The sequence below is a fragment of the Rhinoderma darwinii genome, chromosome 1 (genome assembly GCF_050947455.1).
Source record: "Rhinoderma darwinii isolate aRhiDar2 chromosome 1, aRhiDar2.hap1, whole genome shotgun sequence".
Taxonomy (NCBI): Eukaryota; Metazoa; Chordata; class Amphibia; order Anura; family Rhinodermatidae; genus Rhinoderma; species Rhinoderma darwinii.
In genome coordinates this window covers 67097291-67120038 of record NC_134687.1, presented here as the reverse complement: position 1 = coordinate 67120038, position 22748 = coordinate 67097291, and the positions used below count along the sequence as shown (strand labels likewise).

At 44.2% G+C, this 22748-nt stretch overlaps 1 protein-coding gene across 8 annotated transcripts in view; it reads left to right on the top strand.

The window, feature by feature from the left end:
- Positions 1–22748, top strand: part of ATP8A1 (ATPase phospholipid transporting 8A1) — a 219830-nt gene that overhangs the window by 88709 nt on the left and 108373 nt on the right. For 6 of the 8 annotated variants that reach the window (XM_075859460.1, XM_075859449.1, XM_075859455.1 and 3 more), the window contains 6 exons: positions 15051–15162; positions 16381–16546; positions 17583–17710; positions 19571–19648; positions 19742–19830; positions 20456–20500. In XM_075859460.1, coding sequence (XP_075715575.1) covers positions 15051–15162; positions 16381–16546; positions 17583–17710; positions 19571–19648; positions 19742–19830; positions 20456–20500 — 618 coding nt within the window. The remainder of the gene's footprint in view (positions 1–15050; positions 15163–16380; positions 16547–17582; positions 17711–19570; positions 19649–19741; positions 19831–20455; positions 20501–22748) is intronic. The other 2 variants (XM_075859464.1, XM_075859471.1) reach the window with 1 other exon arrangement.

Here is a 22748-nt window from a genome sequence, read left to right as displayed (position 1 = left end):
CCTCTGTGAAAACTGTCCCCCCCTTGCTTCGCCTCATCAACGTCTGGGGGGGGGGGGGGGGGAGGCGCCTCACCAGGAAGGCCCGCCTCACAGTTTGAGACGCACTGAAAAAGACTATGCTGAAGACTTACTAATGTCCAATGCTAGGAATAGACCATAAATGTGTGATCGTTGGGCGCACAACCCCCGGGACCCCAGCAATCAGACGAACAATCAAGTGAATGAGGCTACGCTGCAACAGTATTTACAGACGCACGTGTCTGGATAAACAGCGAATGGATCCTCTTCCTTATGCATTTTTTTGGGCAATCCTGTGGGTCGAACACCTACTGATCTTTGTTGGCGATCCTGTGTACCGGACACCCAATGATCTTATTAGTTGATCCGATGGGTTAGATGCTTACTGATCGTTATTGGTGATCCTGTGGGTCAGAAACACACTGATCTTTGACCCACAGAATCACCAACAAGGCCCCAACTGCCAGAAATGTCCTACTGTTCATTCTAAACTGGCCACTAAGTTTGTGTGTATGTATGTGTATAGATATGGCAAGTATACTGTAAAGGATTTGCCTGACACAGCTTCTGTGTTGACGCCCGTGGTTAATCAGTCTGCACCTGCTCCTAGGTCTGATAGTGTCTCTATCTGCTACCACTCAGGCTGGTAGGCTCAGGAGTGGGAGAACCTATCACAGCCTGGCCAGACGGTTCTAACTCCTGCCCTCGGTCTATGTATACCTTCATTTCCTGCTTGTCTTTGCCTGTGATTCTTTCCTGTTTCCTGGCTCTGCTGCTCCTGCTATTATTATTGACCTTGCTTCATTTTGACCATTTTCTGACTACGCTCCTGCTCTGCGTTTGGTACCTCGTACACTCCTGGTTTGACTCGGCTCGTTCACTACTCCTGTTGCTCGCGGTGTTGCCGTTGGAAACTGCTCACTTTCCCTTAGCTTCTGTGTACCCTGGTCTGTTTGTCTGTCGTACACATATTGAGCGTAGGGACCGTCACCCAGTTGTACGCCGTCGCCTATGACGGGCCGTGCAAGTAGGCAGGGACTGAGTGGCGGGTAGATTAGGGTTCACCTCTCTGTCTCCCTACCTCGTCATTCCATAATCACAGGCCCATATACCTTTTCTACCCTGGTCCCTGACACTACTATGGACCCCCTTGAGACCCTGGCTCAGCAAATGCAGGGCCTCTCCCTACAGGTCCAAGCCCTGGCTCAGAGGGGCAACCAGCGTGATGCTACCCTGGTAGTGCCCCCGACCTCACCTCTTGAACCCCACCTCAAGTTGCCTGACCGGTTCTCAGGGGACTGGAAGACTTTTTTTTCTCCTTTCGGGAGAGTTGTAGGCTCTATTTCCGACTAAGGCCCAACTCCTCAGGTTCTGAGGGCCAGCGAGTGGGTATAATTATGTCCCGGCTCCTGACGTCCCTGAACTTTCCTCTGTTGATCTTTTTTTTTTTTTCTGCTCTCGGGTACATATATGACAAGACTGACAAGACTGCCTTTGCCGAGTGTCAGCTGGTGACGTTACGTCAGGGTAAGAGACCCGTTGAGGAGTACTGTTCTGACTTTAGGAAGTGGTGTGTAGCTTCTCGGTGGAATGACCCTGCCTTGAGGTGCCAGCTTAGGTTGGGTCTGTCGAACGCTCTGAAAGACCTGTTCGTTAGCTATCCCTCTTCAGATTCTCTAGATCAGGTTATGGCTTTAGCGGTACGTCTTGACCAACGTCTCAGGGAACGACGACTTGAACGTTTTTGTGCTTTCTCCTCTGGCTCCCCCATGATGGCTCCCGAGGTTCCGTTGCTTCGTTCTTCCACGGAAAACTCTGCTGAACCAATGCAACTCGGGGCCTCCGTGTCTCCCCAACAACGTAGAGCGCTCCGCAGGAAGAATGGTCTCTGCTTCTACTGTGGGGATCACCAGCATCAAGTGAACAACTGTCCTAGGCGTAAGAATAAGCAGCCGGAAGAACTTCCGCGCCTAAGTGACCATCGGGGAGGTCACTTTGGCGCACAGGTATTTCCCATAAATATGAAACCTAATAAGATCTTGCTTCCCTTTCAGGTCTCTTTTGAGGGTACGTCTGCTACCGGCAGTGCCTTCGTGGATTCAGGGTCTTCTGCTAATATTATGTCTGTGGAATTTGCTATGTCTCTAGCTATGCCATTGATTGATTTGCCTAAACCTGTCCCGGTAGTGGGTATCGATTCCACTCCACTTGCTAACGGTTATTTTACGCAGCATACCCCTGTTTTTTAACTCCTTGTTGGCTCCATGCATTTGGAGCAGTGCCCTGTACTGGTGATGCAGGGATTATCGTCCGATTTGGTTTTAGGCCTTAACTGGTTGCAGATGCGTAATCCCACGTTTAACTGGAATACTGGGGATCTTACCAAATGGGGTAATGAATGCATGACGTCATGTTTTTCTGTTAATTCTATTTCTCTCCCTGAGGAGGTGAACACTCTACCTGAGTTTATTCAGGACTTCGCTGATGTTGTTTTTTCTAAAAAGGCCTCCAAAGTGTTAACCCCTCAGACAATACGATTGCGCTATCGATTTGGTACCAGGAGTTAAGCTTCCTAAGGGTAGGATATTTAATCTCTCTTGTCCCGAACGTGAAGCCATGAGAGAGTATATCCAGGATTGCCTGGCCAAGGGTTACATTCGCCCCTCTACTTCTCCTGTAGATGGTGGTCTTAGGCCGTGCATCGATTACCGAAACTTGAATAAGGTCACTGTGAGGAACCAGTATCCCCTTCCTTTGATTCCTGATCTCTTCAATCAGGTTCAGGGGGCCCAATGGTTCTCTAAGTTTGATCTTCGGGGGTCTTATAACCTTATCCGCATCAGAGAGGGGGATGAGTGGAAGACTGCGTTTAACACGCCCAAAGGTCATTTCGAATACCTCGTCATGCCCTTTGGTTTGTGTAATGCTCCCGCGGTCTTCCAGAATTTCATAAATGAGATTTTAAGAGACTACCTGGGGGTATTTCTTGTAGTGTACCTTGATGACATACTTGTGTTTTCCAAGGACTGGTCCTCCCACATTGAGCATGTCAGGAAGGTGCTCCAGGCCCTTCGGGAAAACAAACTCTTTGCTAAAACCGAAAAATGTGTGTTTGGTGTGCAGGAAATACCATTTTTGGGTCAAATCCTCACTCCTAATGAATTCCGCATGAACCCTGCCAAGGTTCAGGCTGTGGCTGAATGGGTCCAACCTGCCTCCCTGAAGGCGTTACAGTGCTTCCTGGGGTTTGCTAATTATTACAGGAGATTTATTGCTAACTTCTCGGTCATCGCTAAGCCTCTTACGGATCTTACTCGCAAAGGTGCTGATCTCCTCCACTGGCCTCCAGAGGCGGTCCAGGCTTTTGAGGTCCTTAAGAAGTGCTTTATCTCGGCCCCAGTGCTGATTCAGCCTAACCAAATGGAGCCATTCATCGTGGAGGTTGACGCCTCCGAGGTGGGAGTAGGGGGCTGTCTTGTCCTAGGGTACCAGGTCCCTCACCCATCTCCGTCCCTGTGCCTACTACTCCAGTAAGTTCTCGCCCACTGAGCGTAACTATGACATTGGCAACCGCAAACTCTTAGCCATTAAATGGGCATTTGAAGTGTGGCGCCACTTCCTGGAGGGGGCTAGGCACCAGGTAACGGTCCTTACCGACCACAAGAAACTGGTTTTCCTAGAATCTGCCCGGAGGCTAAACCCGAGACAAGCTCGATGGGCGTTATTTTTTACTAGATTCAACTTTTTGGTCACCTATAGGGCTGGGTCTAAAAATATTAAAGCTGATGCACTGTCTCGTAGCTTCATGGCCAGCCCTCCTTTGGAGGAAGATCCTGCTTGTGTTTTGCCCCCAGGTATAATCATTTCCTCTGATTCTGACTTAGTCTCCGAAATTGCGGCTGATCAAGGTTCAGCTCCCGGGAACCTTCCTGAGAACAAACTGTTTGTTCCCCTGCAATTCCGGCTAAGGGTACTCAGGGAAAATCATGACTCTGCACTATCTGGCCATCCAGGCATCCTGGGTACCAAGCAACTCATTGCCAGAAACTATTGGTGGCCTGAGTTGCCTAAAGACGTTCAGGCCTACGTCGCCGCTTGTAAAATTTGTGCTAGGTCCGAGACTCCCAGGTCCTGACCAGCGGGCTTACTATGTTCTTTGCCCATTCCTCAGAGACCTTGGACCCATATCTCCATGGATTTTATCACTGATCTGCCTCTATCCCAAGGCAAGACGGTGGTGTGGGTTGCAGTAGACCGCTTCAGTAAGATGTGCCACTTTGTGCCCCTCAAACTACCCAATGCTAAGACGTTAGCTACCTTGTTTGTCAAACACATCCTGCGTCTCCATGGGGTTCCTGTCAATATTGTTTCTGACAGAGGGGTACAATTTGTTTCATTGTTTTGGAGAGCTTTCTGTAAAAAGTTTGAGATTGATCTGTCCTTCTCCTTGGCCTTCCATCCTGAAATTAATGGCCAAACCGAGAGGACTAATCAGTCTCTAGAACAATATTTAAGGTGTTTTATCTCTGACTGTCAATATGATTAGGTCTCCTTCATTTTCCCTTGCCGAATTTTCCCTTTAATAACCGGGTCAGTAACTCGTCAGGGGTCTTCCCCTTTTTCTGTAATTTTGGGTTTAATCCACGGTTCTCTTCCGTTTCACCTGGTGGTTCCAACAATCCCGAGTTAGATGTCGTTCATCGGGAACTGTGCACAGTCTGGGCCCAGGTTCAGAAGAACCTATAGGCGTCCCAGAGCATACAAAAGACTCAGGCAGATAGAAGACGTTCTGCTAACCCCTTGTTTATGGTCGGGGATCTGGTGTGGCTGTCTTCAAAAAAATTTGCGCCTTAAAGTCCCGTCCAAAAAATTTGCTCCCCGGTATATAGGGCCGTACAAGGTTATTGAGGTCCTTAACCCTGTCTCCTTCCGACTGGAGTTACCCCCGTCTTTTCGAATACACGACGTGTTTCATGCCTCCCTCCTGAAACGCTGCTCCCCGTCCTTGGCTACCTCGAGGAAACCTCCGGTCCCTCTTCTCACCCCTGAAGGGGTAGAATTCGAGGTGGCCAAGATTGTGGACAGCAGGATGGTCCAAGGCTCCCTCCAGTACCTTTTCCATTGGAGAGGATACGGGCCTGAGGAGAGGACTTGGGTACCCGCCCGGGATGTTCACGCTGGGGTATTGCTCAGAAGGTTCCATCTTCGGTTTCCCAATAAGCCAGGTCTACCTAGAAAGTGTCCAGTGGCCCCTCATAAAAGGGGGGGTACTGTAATGGATTTGCCTGACACAGCTTCTGTGTCGACGCCCGTGGTTAATCAGTCTGCACCTACTCCTAGGTCTGATAGAGTGACTTGATCTGCTACCACTCAGGCTGGTAGGCTCAGGAGTGGGAGAACCTATCACAGCCTGGCCAGACGGTTCTAGCTCCCGCCCTCGGTCTGTGTATACCTTCATTTCCTGCTTGTCTTTGCCTGTGATTCTTTCCGGTTTCCTGGCTCTGCTGCTCCTGCTATTATTATTGACCTTGCTTCATTTTGACCCTGGCTTTTCTGACTACGCTCCTGCTCTGCGTTTGGTACCTCATACACTCCTGGTTTGACTCGGCTTGTTCACTACTCCTGTTGCTCACGGTGTTGCTGTGGGCAACTGCCCCATTTCCCTTAGCTTCTCTGTACCCTGGTCTGTTTGTCTGTCGTACACATATTGAGCGTAGGGACCGTCGCCCAGTTGTTCGCCGTCGCCTAGGACGGGCCGTGCAAGTAGGCAGGGACTGAGTGGCGGGTAGATTAGGGCTCACCGGTCTGTCTCCCCACCCCGTCATTACATATACATAACGTATTTCGCATGAGGATAGAAGGGCTGTTTGCATAGAACTATAGAACTGCAACCTTTATATTTTAAAGGGGTTGCGATGTGTTAGCGATATTGTTTCTTATATGATTGGAACAGTTGGTCGATCATCTGAAGAAATTAATTGTTCGTTTTTCAAAAGTGCAACATAATGAAGGGATTACTCATGTTTCGTTTTCCAAAGGTCAGGAGACTTCAGTACTTTCCAAGGTAGATATGGATGATCACTCATCCAACAATCTATTAATAATGTATTGACATTGTCTAATGAGGCTGTGTGTAGATCATGAGGCATTTGGGAAATAGAAAGCAAGCTCTGTTGACATATTGATTTGCAAGTCTTTGTTGGCACTGTTTTCTCCACATGACCTCTAGTGGTGTTACGGAGAAGAACATTCCTGATCCTTTAGTTGCTACGTCCTTGGAAGCTCACTTCGTGTAAATTTTTTTGTACAAAGTCCCTTAGAACGCTTAATTGCGGTTTGAAGATTCTATACAGAATTTGTCCAAGAATTAGATTTTATCATTGGCGTTGTTCCCATTAGCAGTTGAATCAATCCAAATGAAGAATATTTAGTTTCCACCATGGTTACCCTATGTGTTCTTCAACAAGCTTTAGCCTGCCATTTATATATAGTATAATTCCTGCTTATATGGGGTCTGTTTTCTGCATGCGCTATAAAAATATGGCGGTATTCATAGCACCATATGTACTACACTAGTGCAGAATTCGAATACACTCGTGTATATGAGCTCTCAATCATGTTCTTGAACGTCTTTCTTAATAATGAAATTCTCCTTTCCTTTTCCTTCCGGAGATACTCTTCCTGCAACCTACACACTGTGGAATTTTTCTGCACAGAAATTGACCTACGGTGCCGATTTTAAAATCTGCAGCATGTTGTTTTTTGTTTGCAAATTTTCTGTGAATATTACCCCTTTCAATGAGAGGGATGAAATTTGGAGCAGAATCCAGATTTGCGGCAGATTTCTGCACCTACCCTAAAGCCATATCGCCATCTCTCTTCTACTATACATTAAATTAATGATATTCTACTAGCTCAGCTGCACAGAACAAGTGAATGTAATGTGCTGTATAAGATCTGCAGTATACATAGTCTGTCTCTACAAGCCTCAGGCCCAGTCCTATTTGTGGCTCATTATTGTGAGAGAGTGTTAAAGGGGAGGCGTAATAGCGGGATTCACTGGTTAGTGGCACCCACTATTACTACCGCCTTTATAATTAGGGTCACTAGGGTTATGCCTAGTTCCCCTACCTTTTCCTTATACTAACGTCGATCTAATTGTTTTAGCGGCTACTCAAGGGAATAAGACCGTATAGTAAATAAAGGTAATATTTATTAACATACAGTAATCACTCTCATATGTATAATACAGTAACTAATCACCGTACAGTATAAACACGGTATCAAGATATTATACCGCCACCCACTTACATAAACATACACAGAATACAGTTACGTTACAACACAATAAACATAAGTTACTTGTGATTCTCACACGCTCTCTATCTCTATCCCACTCCCTCCTAATATAACTTTCCCTATACACTAAGGGTTAATACGGGATAAGGAGGAACAAGGGGAATGGGTTACTGTGTAAAACAGACAGCAAGGGTTAACTCAGGGACTCTGGGACAGCAAGGGTTAACTCAGGGACTTTGGGACAGCAGGGGTTAACTCAGGGACTCTGGGACAGCAAGGGTTAACTCAGGGACTCTGGGACAGCAAGGGTTAACTCAGGGACTCTGGGACAGCAAGGGTTAACTCAGGGACTCTGGGACAGCAAGGGTTAACTCAGGGACTCTGGGACAGCAAGGGTTAACTCAGGGACTCTGGGACAGCAAGGGTTAACTCAGGGACTCTGGGACAGCAAGGGTTAACTCAGGGACAGTAATCAGGGAGATCAAGGGGTTAACTCAGGGAAGCAAGGGTTAACTCTGGGACAGTAGGGAAGCAAGGGTTAACTCTGGGACAGTAGGGACTCAGGAAGAGCAAGGGGTTAACTCAGGGAAGCAAGGGTTAACTCAGGGACAGTACTCAGGGAGATCAAGGGGTTAACTCAGGGAAGCAAGGGTTACAGCAGGAGGAGACAGGGAGAGACAGGGTTAAGTGTAGCTGCTGCTACACTTGATACTTAGCGTGACTTTGTGGAGCAGCAGAGACAGCAGCAGGAACCCAGGTCTTTGGAGGAGAGAGAGAGGTGAGCCGTCGATGGTTGGTGAAGGCAGCTCACAGCTGATCTTCTTCAGCTTCGGCTCCTGAGCGTACCGATGCAGGGCTATTTAACCCTGTCGGTACGCTTGCAGCGGGGAGTGTGGCGCTTGCCCCAGGCTAGCATGGGTCGGCATGGTGATAATGTATCACCAGCCGACTCATGAGAGCCCGCACGAGACAGTCCGTGCGCGCGGGAGACTTGAAATGGAGACAGGGGATAACTATCCCTTGTCTCCATGGTTTCCTAACAAAGCAGGGACATGCTAATTGTCCTGCTTTGCTTCCAACCGTATTCATGACTAGGGCTGTTGTTACAGCCCTGGCTCATGATACATTATATGTACTATACATACACATATATATTATATATATATATATGTGTATGTATATATACACATATACACACACTGTATACATACATACTATATATATACATATATATATATATACACATATATATATATATATACACACACATATATGGACACTTCCCTTTACAATCCCCCTGTTTTCGGGGACTCGACAATGCAATTTGGGGAAGTGTTTGTGGGGTTCTATTCACCCCCTCAACCTCCCCGGTTACTGGCAATGGTCTGAGATGGAAGGAAGTATACTATTAGACCTAGATATTCGACATCAGCTATCTCCTCAAGGACACCTTCCCGCCAGTCCTCTGACTATGGAGTCTAGTGTCCAAAGAAACGAAACCTCAAAGTTCACAGAATGAAGATGAAATTAAATCTCCTAGTCCATAGAACGAAGTTGAGATAAAACTCATAGTCCATAGAACGAAGCCTCGAAGCTCATCAGACGAAGTTGAAATGAAACCTTCATAGTCCATAGAACGAAGAAACCTTCATAGTCCATAGAACGAAGAAACCTTCATAGTCCATAGAACGAAGCCTCGAAGCTCATCAGACGAAGTTGCCTCGAAGCTCATCAGACGAAGTTGAAATGAAACCTTCATAGTCCATAGAACGAAGCCTCGAAGCTCATCAGACGAAGTTGAAATGAAACCTTCATAGTCCATAGAACGAAGAAACCTTCATAGTCCATAGAACGAAGCCTCGAAGCTCATCAAACGAACAAAGCTCATTTGAAAATCTCAAAGTCCATGAACCGCAGATTTCTTGTTCTTTCTTGCTTGGAGTTTCTTCCTCTTAAGTGGCGTCAGCAGGTCTTTCCAGTGGCCGATCCAATTTTAGCATGCCGACCCGTGTAAGGCTACTTGTGCCCTCATATGGTCAGCCTTGGAATGGCTTAGTCCGCCTTTCAACAACCTTTTGTACGTGATCCATTACTTTTCCAACTTTTCCCAGCATCTTGATTGAAGACGAAACAATCTTTGTGGGCCGATATCCAGGTCTTCATCATGGCAGGTTATCATCCCCGAGGAGGAGGTGAGGTCTTGGTACCCAGGAATCTACTGTGGGGTGGAGCATCGCCTTCCATTTCCCCTCTGACATTCAATCCATCATCATATTGACCATACCAGTTCTCAGGTTGAGGTGGCAAATACCTACAAGGGTGTGTGAATACCTTACCTGTCCCTAAGGTTACCTACACACTACCCAATCATACAAACAAAGTGAAAAATAACCAAACATACAAAAATATTACCCCACCAACCATAGGTATATGTACATATAGAGATTCATGCTCAAACAGCATCTCATACTACTCCTTCATAAACACGTGCAAGGTACACATGCAAATGGGGTGACAACAGGCTGTAAATATATGCCCGCCTACACGTACACACACTCGCTGTGGGACGGGCACGTCCTCACTGAGTATGCCTATGTTGCGGACACATATCAACACCTAGAATGTCTATATGTACACCTTGAAAATTTTGTACGACCCATTGATTAAGATTTACACTTTACAAATATATATATACACATACAATAATAAACAATTCTGGGTCGCAGGACTGTATCACTATGTCCTTAGACCCCGTCTACGAATGTATTCGTGGCTTTCTGCTTGACCTCGTTGTATTTGCTCAACCAGTCCTTTCATTCTTCGGTACACGCAGAACAGTCCAACGTACATAATCGCCACAAGAGTGAGAAGGATTATCACTGGGTGGATGAGCAAGTTGAAGAAGGAAGTGGCCTTGAGACTATATCCGAACAAGCTCTCCCTCCAAGACACTTCCGCGTCCGCGTCAAGGTTGTTCACAATTCCTGTGATCTTTTTAGAGTCATGTTCCAACTGAATAGTGGCTTGGTGTTGGGAATCTTTCAGTTTCTCCACGATATCCTCTTCCTCATTGAAGTCTAGCAGGAGATTTCTTAGTTCGATGCCAAACCCAAGAGGAATCGTCTGGAGTCTCACAGGGGTGTCTGGACGGATGTCGAGCCTTTTTTCAGGTGTCACCGGAGTTCTTCCCTTTTGATCCGCCACATCAACGCCTAATACGGGATTAAGGGTACAGTATGCTCCGGGGAGGAGTATGCCTCTTCCAGAGCAGTTAGTCGCGTGGCATTCTGCATTAGATACCAGCACCAATATCCTTGACCCATGTCTTGAGGAGGGCATTGGAATAGCCTTCATATCACAGGACCCCTCGGTATCCCAACACGGGTGTAGGTCAGGATATCCGAGGGGAGCTGTGGATGAAGCACTGTTTTTGTGGTTCCTCACAATTCTGAGGTTTGTAGAACTATATCCCTGTCTTACCAAACCCATTATCTTAAAATCAAGATATGGGTGTAATGCCAGGGTTACCTCCCCCTGTCCAAAGTTTCCTAACTCCAGTTAAACACAGAAGAATCAGCCATACTGTTATTCGCTGTATTTAATTGCACTCGCATTAGGCCTCAGATGAAGTTGTGTTACCTGTCTGAACCCCCCCAGGTCTAGGTGCACAGAATAACATAAAACACTACACCGTGAACTTATGTTACCTGTTCGCACCGCCCAACCTGAGTTCACAGTATAATAACAACTTCAACGTTATCCTAATAGAGAGCAATTAAAACATTGGGCACAAATACACCACTATCCAATGGTTGATTCTCCAGTTGTTTTCCTGGAGTGGTTTTCTAATTATGCATTATAAATACAGGCAACACCCATATAGTATAAATACATATTACTGATAACCAGGGATATACCACAAAAGAATATGTGAAAGAACCACAAAATAAAAACACAAATGAAAACAAACGGACAACTGGGGACAAACACAACAGACCATAAACAACCATTACAGACGTAACACCAGACTGAACATGCAATTTATGGCCAACTTCCTAAACTCCTCCCTAGTTGTGGTTGGTCATTTAGACCCTTAAGTACGTGGCGGAGCACATAAGGCTGTAAGGAGGCTCTTGTGCAGCCATTTTGTCTAAATCCACGTTTTGTTCTGACGTGGCCATTTTCTATTGCCATTTCACTGGGCTTTCCATGGTTGCTTATGCCGTGGCAGTTCCTTGCAATATGTCCCATCTGACCACATTTAAAGCATTTAACAGGACCACATTTCTTAGTACTCAAAGACTCGCAGTACTTCGCAATGTGGCCTGATCTGGCACATGCAAAACATTTAACAGTACATGCTCTGCTGGACTTAGGGCAGTCAGCAGTGCATGATCTCTTAAAGTTCTGCATTGCCAGGGATGCACTTCTAAATATCGTACGCTTACATCTGCGTAACACTTTCGTAACAATGTTACCTTCAGGTTTCTGGATGGGATCATGATTTGTGACATCTGATCCATCACTCTTACTACTCCCCCCTTTTTGCCCTGTAGAGGGCAAACTTACAGCGGAATCAGGCCTTGAAAAAGACAAGGCCGGTAACATTTTTGAGAAATCTTTTATGATGTTTTGCATACTGGCAACCAATTGTGACCTAGCAGCAAGCTCATCATTCAACTTGGCAATGATCGCATCCGTAGATGCTGCCTTAACCTTAAACGCATTGATCACAGCATAAGACCCAGTCAGCCGTGCATCAATATCATCACCACGATTTCTCAAATCTATCACCTGCGATTCCAGCATGCAAATTTGCTGATCTCTACATTGGGCATTCTCTGCCAGTTGTGTCTGCAAATCACAAACCTGCTTCACATTGTTGACGCAACAATGGCAGTGAAGATTTGGGGAATCACTCTTCATTTCTGAGTGATCAGGTTTCCACGTCTCCTCATACACACAGATAAGTTTAGCGAGCATGTGGAGACGTTTGGAGGTTTTGTTAAGAACACTCCTCTTGCTAATACACAACTTATCATGTGTATAAGCCTCGTCCAGCAGAGTGGACCACAGCATTCCTGCTGACTTGTATGTCGTGGGTGTTACTGGATTAAATTTACTGTTTTTGGCGAGGTGTTTAAGTGTGGAGAAGTCCATACTCACTGTTCCAGAAGTCATCTCCGTCTGCGTTGTCCTCCTTGTCACCCGCTGTTTTGAAAAAGGTCCTTTTCTTCCGGAACGCCTTTTCCCGATCAGCTGGACTTCACCGGAAGAACACCGACGTTGATACTTCTGCAAACTCTTTTGTATAAGTTGCTCGCCCGACGATTCGTCGCCATAGAGCAGCACGCCGCAAAGTAAAATAAAAGACGTTAATACCTCAGAAAATAAAAACAAAAAAAAATAGGTTCGCTGATCAATTATATCCTGTATCAAGCCTTAAATAAAATTGTGTTACTCATCTGAACTTCAAAAAGGTCTAGGCGCACAGTATAACCCAACACTACACCGTGTATGTACGTTACCTGTCCACGCCTCGCCGCCTATCTGCAGTTCACGTTTTAACACAACTTTATTGTACAAAAGACAGAAATAAATTGAAAGCAGTATGGGCTGGCTCGCCAATGTTAAAGGGGCTATATATAAAATATATATACATATATATACATATACATATATATATACACATATAGCCTCCTACCTGGCTCGCCAATGTTAAAGGGGGTGGAGTAGCAGAGGCAGCAGCAGGAACCCAGGTCTCAGGAGCCGAGCTCAGGAGCCGAGCTCAGGAGCCGAAGCTGAAGAAGATCAGCTGAGAGCTGCCTGCCTGCCTCACACACACATCATCGACGGCTCAACTCTCTCTCTCTCTCTCCTCCAAAGACCTGTGTTCCTGCTGCTGCCTCTGCTGCTCCACAAAGTCACGCTAAGTATCAAGTGTAGCAGCAGCTACACTTAACCCTGTCTCTCCTGGCTGGCACGCCAATGTTAAAGGGGAGGCGTAATAGCGGGATTCACTGGTTAGTGGCACCCACTATTACTACCGCCTTTATAATTAGGGTCACTAGGGTTATGCCTAGTTCCCCTACCTTTTCCTTATACTAACGTCGATCTAATTGCTTTAGCGGCTACTCAAGGGAATAAGACCGTATAGTAAATAAAGGTAATATTTATTAACATACAGTAATCACTCTCATATGTATAATACAGTAACTAATCACCGTACAGTATAAACACGGTATCAAGATATTATACCGCCACCCACTTACATAAACATACACAGAATACAGTTACGTTACAACACAATAAACATAAGTTACTTGTGATTCTCACACGCTCTCTATCTCTATCCCACTCCCTCCTAATATAACTTTCCCTATACACTAAGGGTTAATACGGGATAAGGAGGAACAAGGGGAATGGGTTACTGTGTAAAACAGACAGCAAGGGTTAACTCAGGGACTCTGGGACAGCAAGGGTTAACTCAGGGACTTTGGGACAGCAGGGGTTAACTCAGGGACTCTGGGACAGCAAGGGTTAACTCAGGGACTCTGGGACAGCAAGGGTTAACTCAGGGACTCTGGGACAGCAAGGGTTAACTCAGGGACTCTGGGACAGCAAGGGTTAACTCAGGGACTCTGGGACAGCAAGTGTTAACTCAGGGACAGTAATCAGGGAGATCAAGGGGTTAACTCAGGGAAGCAAGGGTTAACTCTGGGATAGTAGGGAAGCAAGGGTTAACTCTGGGACAGTAGGGACTCAGGAAGAGCAAGGGGTTAACTCAGGGAAGCAAGGGTTAACTCAGGGACAGTACTCAGGGAGATCAAGGGGTTAACTCAGGGAAGCAAGGGTTACAGCAGGAGGAGACAGGGAGAGACAGGGTTAAGTGTAGCTGCTGCTACACTTGATACTTAGCGTGACTTTGTGGAGCAGCAGAGACAGCAGCAGGAACCCAGGTCTTTGGAGGAGAGAGAGAGGTGAGCCGTCGATGGTTGGTGAAGGCAGCTCACAGCTGATCTTCTTCAGCTTCGGCTCCTGAGCTCGGCTCCTGAGCGTACCGATGCAGGGCTATTTAACCCTGTCGGTACGCTTGCAGCGGGGAGTGTGGCGCTTGCCCCAGGCTAGCATGGGTCGGCATGGTGATAATGTATCACCAGCCGACTCATGAGAGCCCGCACGAGACAGTCCGTGCGCGCGGGAGACTTGAAATGGAGACAGGGGATAACTATCCCTTGTCTCCATGGTTTCCTAACAAAGCAGGGACATGCTAATTGTCCTGCTTTGCTTCCAACCGTATTCATGACTAGGGCTGTTGTTACAGCCCTGGCTCATGATACATTATATGTACTATACATACACATATATATTATATATATATGTGTATGTATATATACACATATACACACACTGTATACATACATACTATATATATACATATATATATATATATACATATATATATATATATATATATATATATATATATATACACATATATATATATATACACACACATATATGGACACTTCCCTTTACAGAGAGCATGTGCAATTGGGACAATACTGGTTTTAAAGTCTCATTTTCTGCTTTCCTCACTGATGACAGGTATGCATGTACACAGCGTCCTCCCTGGAAATACTGTTATCGGTGTAAAAGCAACATTTCTACAAGTTGACAGCACTTGATGTATGAGGACTTTGTTATAACCATGTTTGTCTTATGTCTTCTAGCACTGTCCCATTAGGTCCAGACCAAATTCTTCTGAGAGGAGCACAGCTGAGGAACACTCAGTGGGTTCATGGCATTGTTGTCTACACAGGTCATGACACAAAGCTTGTTCAGGTGATCCATTTTATCTTCGGCTTCGGTATAGGTTACAGGGCAACAATTTTGACTACCAACATTTGAACCAAGTCAAACATGCATTCTTACTGGATTGTCAGTTATTTCCAAAATGGAATTGAAAATTGAAAAAATAGATTGTCATGTATGTGGCTAGCTTTATAGTGACATAAACAATTCATTATTATTTAGACAAGATATAGTTCAGTGCTTCTCAACCTTTTTCTACTGGCGACTATCCTTTCAAAACATGGTGATGCCTTGGCCTCACCTAGGAATAAAATCCATGTCCAAATTTTGATGGTAAACTAGAAAAAGCAGCTTATGATCACCTCGGTGAGGCGAAGCAGGGAGAAAGATTGCACAAACTCCTGGGGGGTGCCTCACCAGGAAGGCCCACCTCAGTTTGAGAAGCACTGAAAAAGACCGTGCTGAAGACTTACTAATGTCTAATGCTAGGTTTAACCTCAGGATAGACCAAAAATGTGTGATAGTTTGGGCGCACAACCCCCGAGACCCCAGTAATTAGCCGAACAATAAAGTGAATATGGCTAAGCTGCAGCAGTATTTACAGACACACATCTCTGGATAAACAGCGAAGGGATCCTCTTCCTTATGTTTGTGCGCAATCCTGTGGGTCAAGCACCTGCCTATCTTTAACCCACAGGATCGCCAGCAAAGGTTGGTGGATGTCTGACCCAGAGGATCCCCAACAACGATCAGTAAGCGTCTAACCCATCAGATCACCTAATAAGATCATTGGATGTCTGACTCACAGGATCGCCAACAGACACCCAATGATCTTATTAGGTGATCCGATGGGTCAGATGCTTACTGAACTTTATTGGTGATCCTGTGGGTCAGACGCTCACTGATCTTTGATGGTGATTCTGTGGGTCACACACTTACTAATCTATGTTGGTGATCTTATAGGTCAGACACTCCCTGATCACGCATTGATCATACATTCCCAGAAAACCCCTTTAAATAATAATTGATATATCAGTAGTAGAGATTTATTAAAATTTTTGGCAACTGCTCTACTTTTGCTTTTGCTACTTGACTTTGACAAATTCCCCCAGTGTCTCTTGTGTGATATATAAGTTACCTATGTAATCCTGTAATATATAATGTATTTAAATACAGTATGGTAACTTACATCTGTTTGTATTTCATCTTTTTGCAACATAGTTTATAATTTATTTTACATTATTGTAGAATTCAACCAGGCCTCCGCTGAAGTTATCCAACGTGGAACGCATAACCAACATGCAGATTCTGCTTCTGTTTGGAACGCTTATCACAATCTCCTTAGTCTGCTCTATTGGGTCTTCAATATGGAACTCCAAGCATGGAGACAGAGACTGGTATCTCAATCTTAATTGTAAGAGCAAAAATAATAAAAACTCTGAATTTAAATTTAGCTGCAAATAAAAAGCTGCGGTCATGAGCAAACCTGTTGACTAGAGAACATGAGCTTCAATAGACCTAGTTACACCTTTAAGCATACCTACTAATTCTGCAGCCCAGTATTGTGCGTCAGTGGCTTCTGACGTCTGCAGCCACTATTTTACTATATGTAACAAGCAACGTGACTACTTGCTCAGACTACTGGGGGGTTACTACACCCCATCCCCACTTCAGGATCATCTCCTCCGCATATTTCATTCCCCTGCAGTCCAAGCAAGAGGCTGTGTGGATGTTTTTTTTAAGGCTATGTTTATATCACGATTTGTCCATCTTCTTTGGGTTCCCATGTTTTACTTTAACCAAATAAAGCTTATTGGATAATTACAAAATTGACATTGCAAATCAACACGAAAAGCATTGACGAGTGAAATGAAAGACCAGTATAAAAGATTTAAATAAGAAGGCAAACATTATTGCATGGTACATAGCATAATAGCAAATAGTCTTTCCAAAGCTTATAATAAAAACACCATGATAATATAAAGTGCAATGAAATCGCATGCATTAAACAAATGGTCATAAGAAAAGGTAAAAAAAATATTACGTAATATAATTCGACAATATGTTGTATAAAAAAAACTATAAAGTAGTAATAAGAAAAAAGAACTAAAGCTATTCAGCCTGGGACCAAAGCGATGATATCACTGGATGTTTTTTTATTTTTGAACAGTAAAAATCGGACACCAACAAAACGTGATGTAAACTGGGCCGAATATACCTTATTTAGAAGTGGCAACAGATTCTGGGCAATGATAAAATGGGCTCAGAATCCAAAGTAGAAATTTGTAGAGAATCCAAAGTGGGTTCAGTATGGGGGCTCTAGGAAGAGTTAACAACGTTCGCTGTAAGAACACTTCTGTGTACTGTTGGGCAGATTGTTTTGTATGAAAAGCATGACACTTGTCTGGAAGCAAAAGTAACATATTCCTTTATCTGTGATCACTGAACAGATGGTGGAGCCAGCAACTTCGGGCTGAATTTTTTAACATTTATCATTCTCTTCAACAATCTCATACCCATCAGTTTGCTGGTGACTTTGGAGGTGGTGAAATTTATACAAGCATACTTCATTAACTGGGTAAGTCCTATTACAGCGGTGGTGGATTTAGACCCGCATTACATACAAGAATAAAGAGGTAAAGCATTAATATAAGAATAAAAGCGAAAATAATTTATTACCGATCATCTTAGGTAGGTGGTAGAGAAAAATAGAAAATGAGGCAGCACAAACAATTCGGTGAAAAATAGTGATCCTGTTTATTCCACAACCTACGTTTCAACTCAGTATGAGCCTTTCTCAAGCATAACGCTCATGCTGAGTTGAAATGTTGCTTGTGGAATAAACAGGATCACTATTTTTCACTGACTTGGTTGTGCTGCCTCATTTTCTATTTTTCTCTACATTGAAGGGTCATTGGACTGTGACCCAAGAGGCGTGCACCCATCTGATCCGTCTGTCCAGTGCTGCTGCTTGTTCTTTTTCTATTGTGGGTAGGTGATAAATGTTAGATTGGTGGGAGTCCGATTGCTAAAACGACAGACCTGCTCCCCTTCTTCCCCTGGAATGCACGAACGCATCAAGCAGGAGATTGAGCATTGAGCATGCGTGCTGCTGCTCTATTGAAAGTCTATTAGAGTGACAGAAGAAGCGAATTGCAGTTTTAAAGTAATCAAAACCATAATGGCGGAGGCATTGCACATAATCATCCTAAGTGGGCATGTGCAAAAAGGAGCAATTTCTAAATTGTATTTCTTAACTCTAAATGACCATGTTGGATTATCACTTTTTCCTGCAGACATGTCTGCCCTTTTAGGCTATGTTCACATAGAGTATTTTGGGGGAGGAATATCTGCCTCAAAATTCCGTTTGGAACTTTGAGGCAGATTTTCCGCTCACTGCACGCCTATTTTCGTGGCGATTTTCGCGCCGTTTTTCGCCCGCGGCCATTGAGCGCCGCGGGCATAAAACAGCGAGAAGTACGCTTTCTCTGCCTCCCATTGAAGTCAATGGGAGGTCAGAGGCTGAAGCGCCCGAAGATTGGGCATGTCGCTTCTTTTTCCCGCGAGGCAGTTTTACTGCTCGCGGGAAAAAGACGCCGACGCCTCCCATTGAAATCAATGGGAGGCGTTCTCGGGCCGTTTTTGCCGAGTTTTGCAACGCGGTTTCCGCGTCAAAAAACTCGGCAAAATACTCCGTGTGAACATAGCGTTACACTGCAAACTTGTGACACCAATTTTAGAGCTTATTGTATATATATATTTTTTTCGTTTAATACTACAAATACTACGGAGTTTCCAGTGTTTTTACTTTTTTCTATTTATATTCTGCATAGCTATACAGAGATCAATTACTGTCTCCTATGGGGCTACACCACAACACATACATACATACATACATACATACATACATACATACATACATACATACATACATACATACATACATACACATACACACACCGCAATACACATAGGAAATCTGAGTACCCAGGGAAAACGCACGCAAACATGGGGAGAACACAAAAAACATGCAGATGTTGCCCGTAATCTGATTCGGAACCAATGCTGCAGGGCTACAGTCCTTCAATCTGAGCCATGACTTGATATAAGAGAATGTTAACCTTGCATATGCAACTCCAGTTCACGCGAGGTGATAAACTTATCTGTGTACACAGGATAAACGTAACCTTTCTGATACAGTTCAGATGTTGTGTGAGGGTCTTGCAGCTTTCATACTGTGACAAATATCTATTGTATGACCTTCATACCATTTTTCTTAATGTCTTCTTCTTTGTTTAGCCTTTGGTGGTTTTCTGCATTATGCAGTCAATGTTTCCTAACTTCATTACTCGATCTCCATTTTTCCCTCCAACAAGTGTAAACCCTGAATATTTTCTAAATTTGAATGTCATCTTTTTTTTTTTTCCTCTTGCTTTAGGATATGGACATGCACTATGAACCAACAGATACCTCAGCCATGGCCAGAACATCAAACCTGAATGAGGAATTAGGGCAGGTGCGTTTTTCCACTCTTCCACCTTCTGAGTGCGTGAAGTTGTCCTTTATTGCATATTATTTTTATTAATTTTTTACTTTTTTTTTTTTTCAGGTTAAATATATATTTTCAGACAAAACCGGGACTCTGACCTGCAATGTCATGCAATTCAAAAAGTGCAGTATAGCGGGAATTGCCTATGGGTAAGTCTAGGGAAACACCACATTGACAAGGGGAATGGTGACACCCAGCTGTCTATTTATTCATACATTTCCAGGAGGAATAACAGAGCAGCGGTGCAGAGCTCGAAGATGCTCCAGAAATGTTGTTCTATGTGGAATTCAAATATTTACTAAAACTGATTCGTCAGGGGATCTGACAAGTCTGCTTTAAACCGACAGTATACATTATTGGAAATACAGTAGGATTTTCTCATTGGTAACAACTTACTATAAATATTCAATACATTTATCATGGTCACTCCCATGTTAATATTTTAGCATTTTCTGACCATATTTATTTGAGCCTATACGGTACAGTCTGCAGTATGTATTGATATATTAATACAGTAACATGGATCCCGTCCAATGATATATCAACGGTTTAGGTTGTTTTTTACGCTCCATCTGTAGCCTAAGTGAGCAGCGAGCATGAAATTAAATGGTGGAATAGCAGTGTGTGTGTGTGTTCGTGTGTGTGTGTGTGTGTGTGTGTGTGTGTGTGACACTAGTGGCAGCTGTGCGATCTTATGGACTAACTCTCTTCATACTACTGCTCAGTCAGTTTAATTCCCCAGAACTCTGCTTTTTCTCTTTCCTTCTTGTGCAGTCACTGTCCAGAGCCAGAGGACAATAGGTATTGTGAAGATGACTGGTAAGCGGGACAGGTTTCCTTTTCCTCCTTTTGCATGCGCAGTGCATTGTGTTTGTTCTCGCATTTTGAATGAGTTTTATGAGTCTTTTATATAGTGAATGCTGTTCTTTGCTGCCAGATGCAATGCTGAAGCGCTATAATAATTGTAGTCAACAGGGAGGAACTTTATATTCATGTATATATTATATCGACCTAGATAGTAATACGTCTATAATCACTGTTTGAAACATTTGTGTGAATATTTTTTTATTTTGCACGTTTCTTAAAAACTCCTGAGCTTGCTGTGCAAATTAAAGATACAATGTAAGTGATTTTATAACATCTGGTCCTTGTGGGGTTCTTCAGAGTATAATTATCCCTGAGCCAACTTCAGGGACTCTCTAGTGTATGAGTCCAATCTGTTTCGTTACCTCCTCTGTGCTTTTCACAGCATATTTACATCACCGATGCATTTGTAGAAAACATTACATGGTATTGGTGATAGTAACATCTACAGTGTGAACCTACGGGCTGTAAAATCTACTAGTACTGTTAAAGAGAACCTTTCACCTGCCCATACATGTGCAGCCGAGTGCAACATGTAATGGGCAGGGCTGTACAAGTGCTGGGGCACTTTAAATTTTTTTTCCTATCCTCCTCTGTTATTTAGATATAAGTGCCGTTATGTTTGGCACCTGATATTTAAATAACCCCCTGAACTGTGGGGCTTGTAATTGGCAAGGGGGCATGTAACATCGCTGTGGCACAGTCCAATCAGCTACAGACTGTCATAACATGAGCTGGAGAGAGGAGAGCTCTTCTGTTCCATGGCGGCGGGAGTATCTTCGGCATTGGAGCTGTGCGTGCGCGCATGCACGCTCTCACTCTTCAGCTCTCGGCAGACAACAACCAGACTGATCTCTCGCGAGAGATCAGTCTTGTTCAGCATGTCTGCCAAGAGCTAAAGAGTGAGAGCGTGCACGCTGTCATAGCTCCGAGCTGCGCGTGCTCGCTCGCACACACTCCCACATTGCCAAGCTGCGCATGCGCGTGCACGCTCTCCTCTCTCTAGATCTTGCTGTGTAACGCTGTCCGTATCTGATTGGATAGTGTCACAGCGATGTTACACGCCCCATTGAACGTTCAGGGGGTTATTTTAAATATCGGGTGCTAAATATAACGGCACCGATCTCTAAATAACAGAGGAAGATCGGAAAAAAATGTAAAGTGCCCCAGCGTTTGTACAGCCCTCCCCATTACATGCTGCACTCAGTTGCACATGTATGGGCAGGTAAGTGGTTCTTTTTAAGGTTTAAGATATTTGATGCACTGAATAGGTTTTCTGAAGACTATACAGTCTCCTGTTAAATTATGTTAGTATTAATACAAAAGAGATTGATGCGTTTGAAAAGAAGTGTAACCATAACATCTATAAAATGGACTAATAAAGAAATTTCTCTTCCCCGTCTTATGTACGGGACGCAGCACTTTCTGAATATATAAACTACATCTCTCCACATGTCCTAAGAGCTGTTTAACCAAAGGCTAGAAAACACTGCGCTATGGTATATGGCTTTGACTAGAAGCTTGGCGGCTGACATACAGCTACACGATCACCCATGCAACCTCTTTTTATGGCATACCGGATTAAAGATTCGGACAGCCCAAAATCCATTTACGAGTGCGGTGATTGAGGGGTTCATTTTAGGAAAATAAACTACAGTGGTTCTCAAGAAGAAAAATGACAGATGATGATTCTTGTCATTCTTCAGTGGATGCAAGCTAGACCTATTTATTGTAAGGCTTCGTTCACATCTGCGTCAGGGCTCCGTTCAGGCGTTCCGTTGGAGCTTTCGGTCAGAACGGAACTTTGACTGAAACGAACAAACAAACAATAGGTTTTTGTTTGCATCACCGTTGATTTCAATGGTGATGGATCCAGTGCAAATGGTTTCTGTTTGTCTCCATTGTGCAAGGGTTCCGTCCTTTTGATGGAAGCAATACCGTAGCGTTTTCACAGGGAATATTTAGTATTACATAGAGCCATTGAGTTAAGTCTGCCAGAGCGATAGCCGCTAATTATTAGCGTCTCTCCGCTCTGACGTCCTTATGCCGTTATAGGGCAAGTAATTGGATGATCTTCAGGAGACCACACAATTAATAGCAGTTTCCCATAATGTTACCAGGATTGTCAGGGGAAAGTTCTGACAATACAGTAGAGGAATTTTTTATTAATTTTCTCCAGATTTCCTGCCAGCCCTACAAAAAA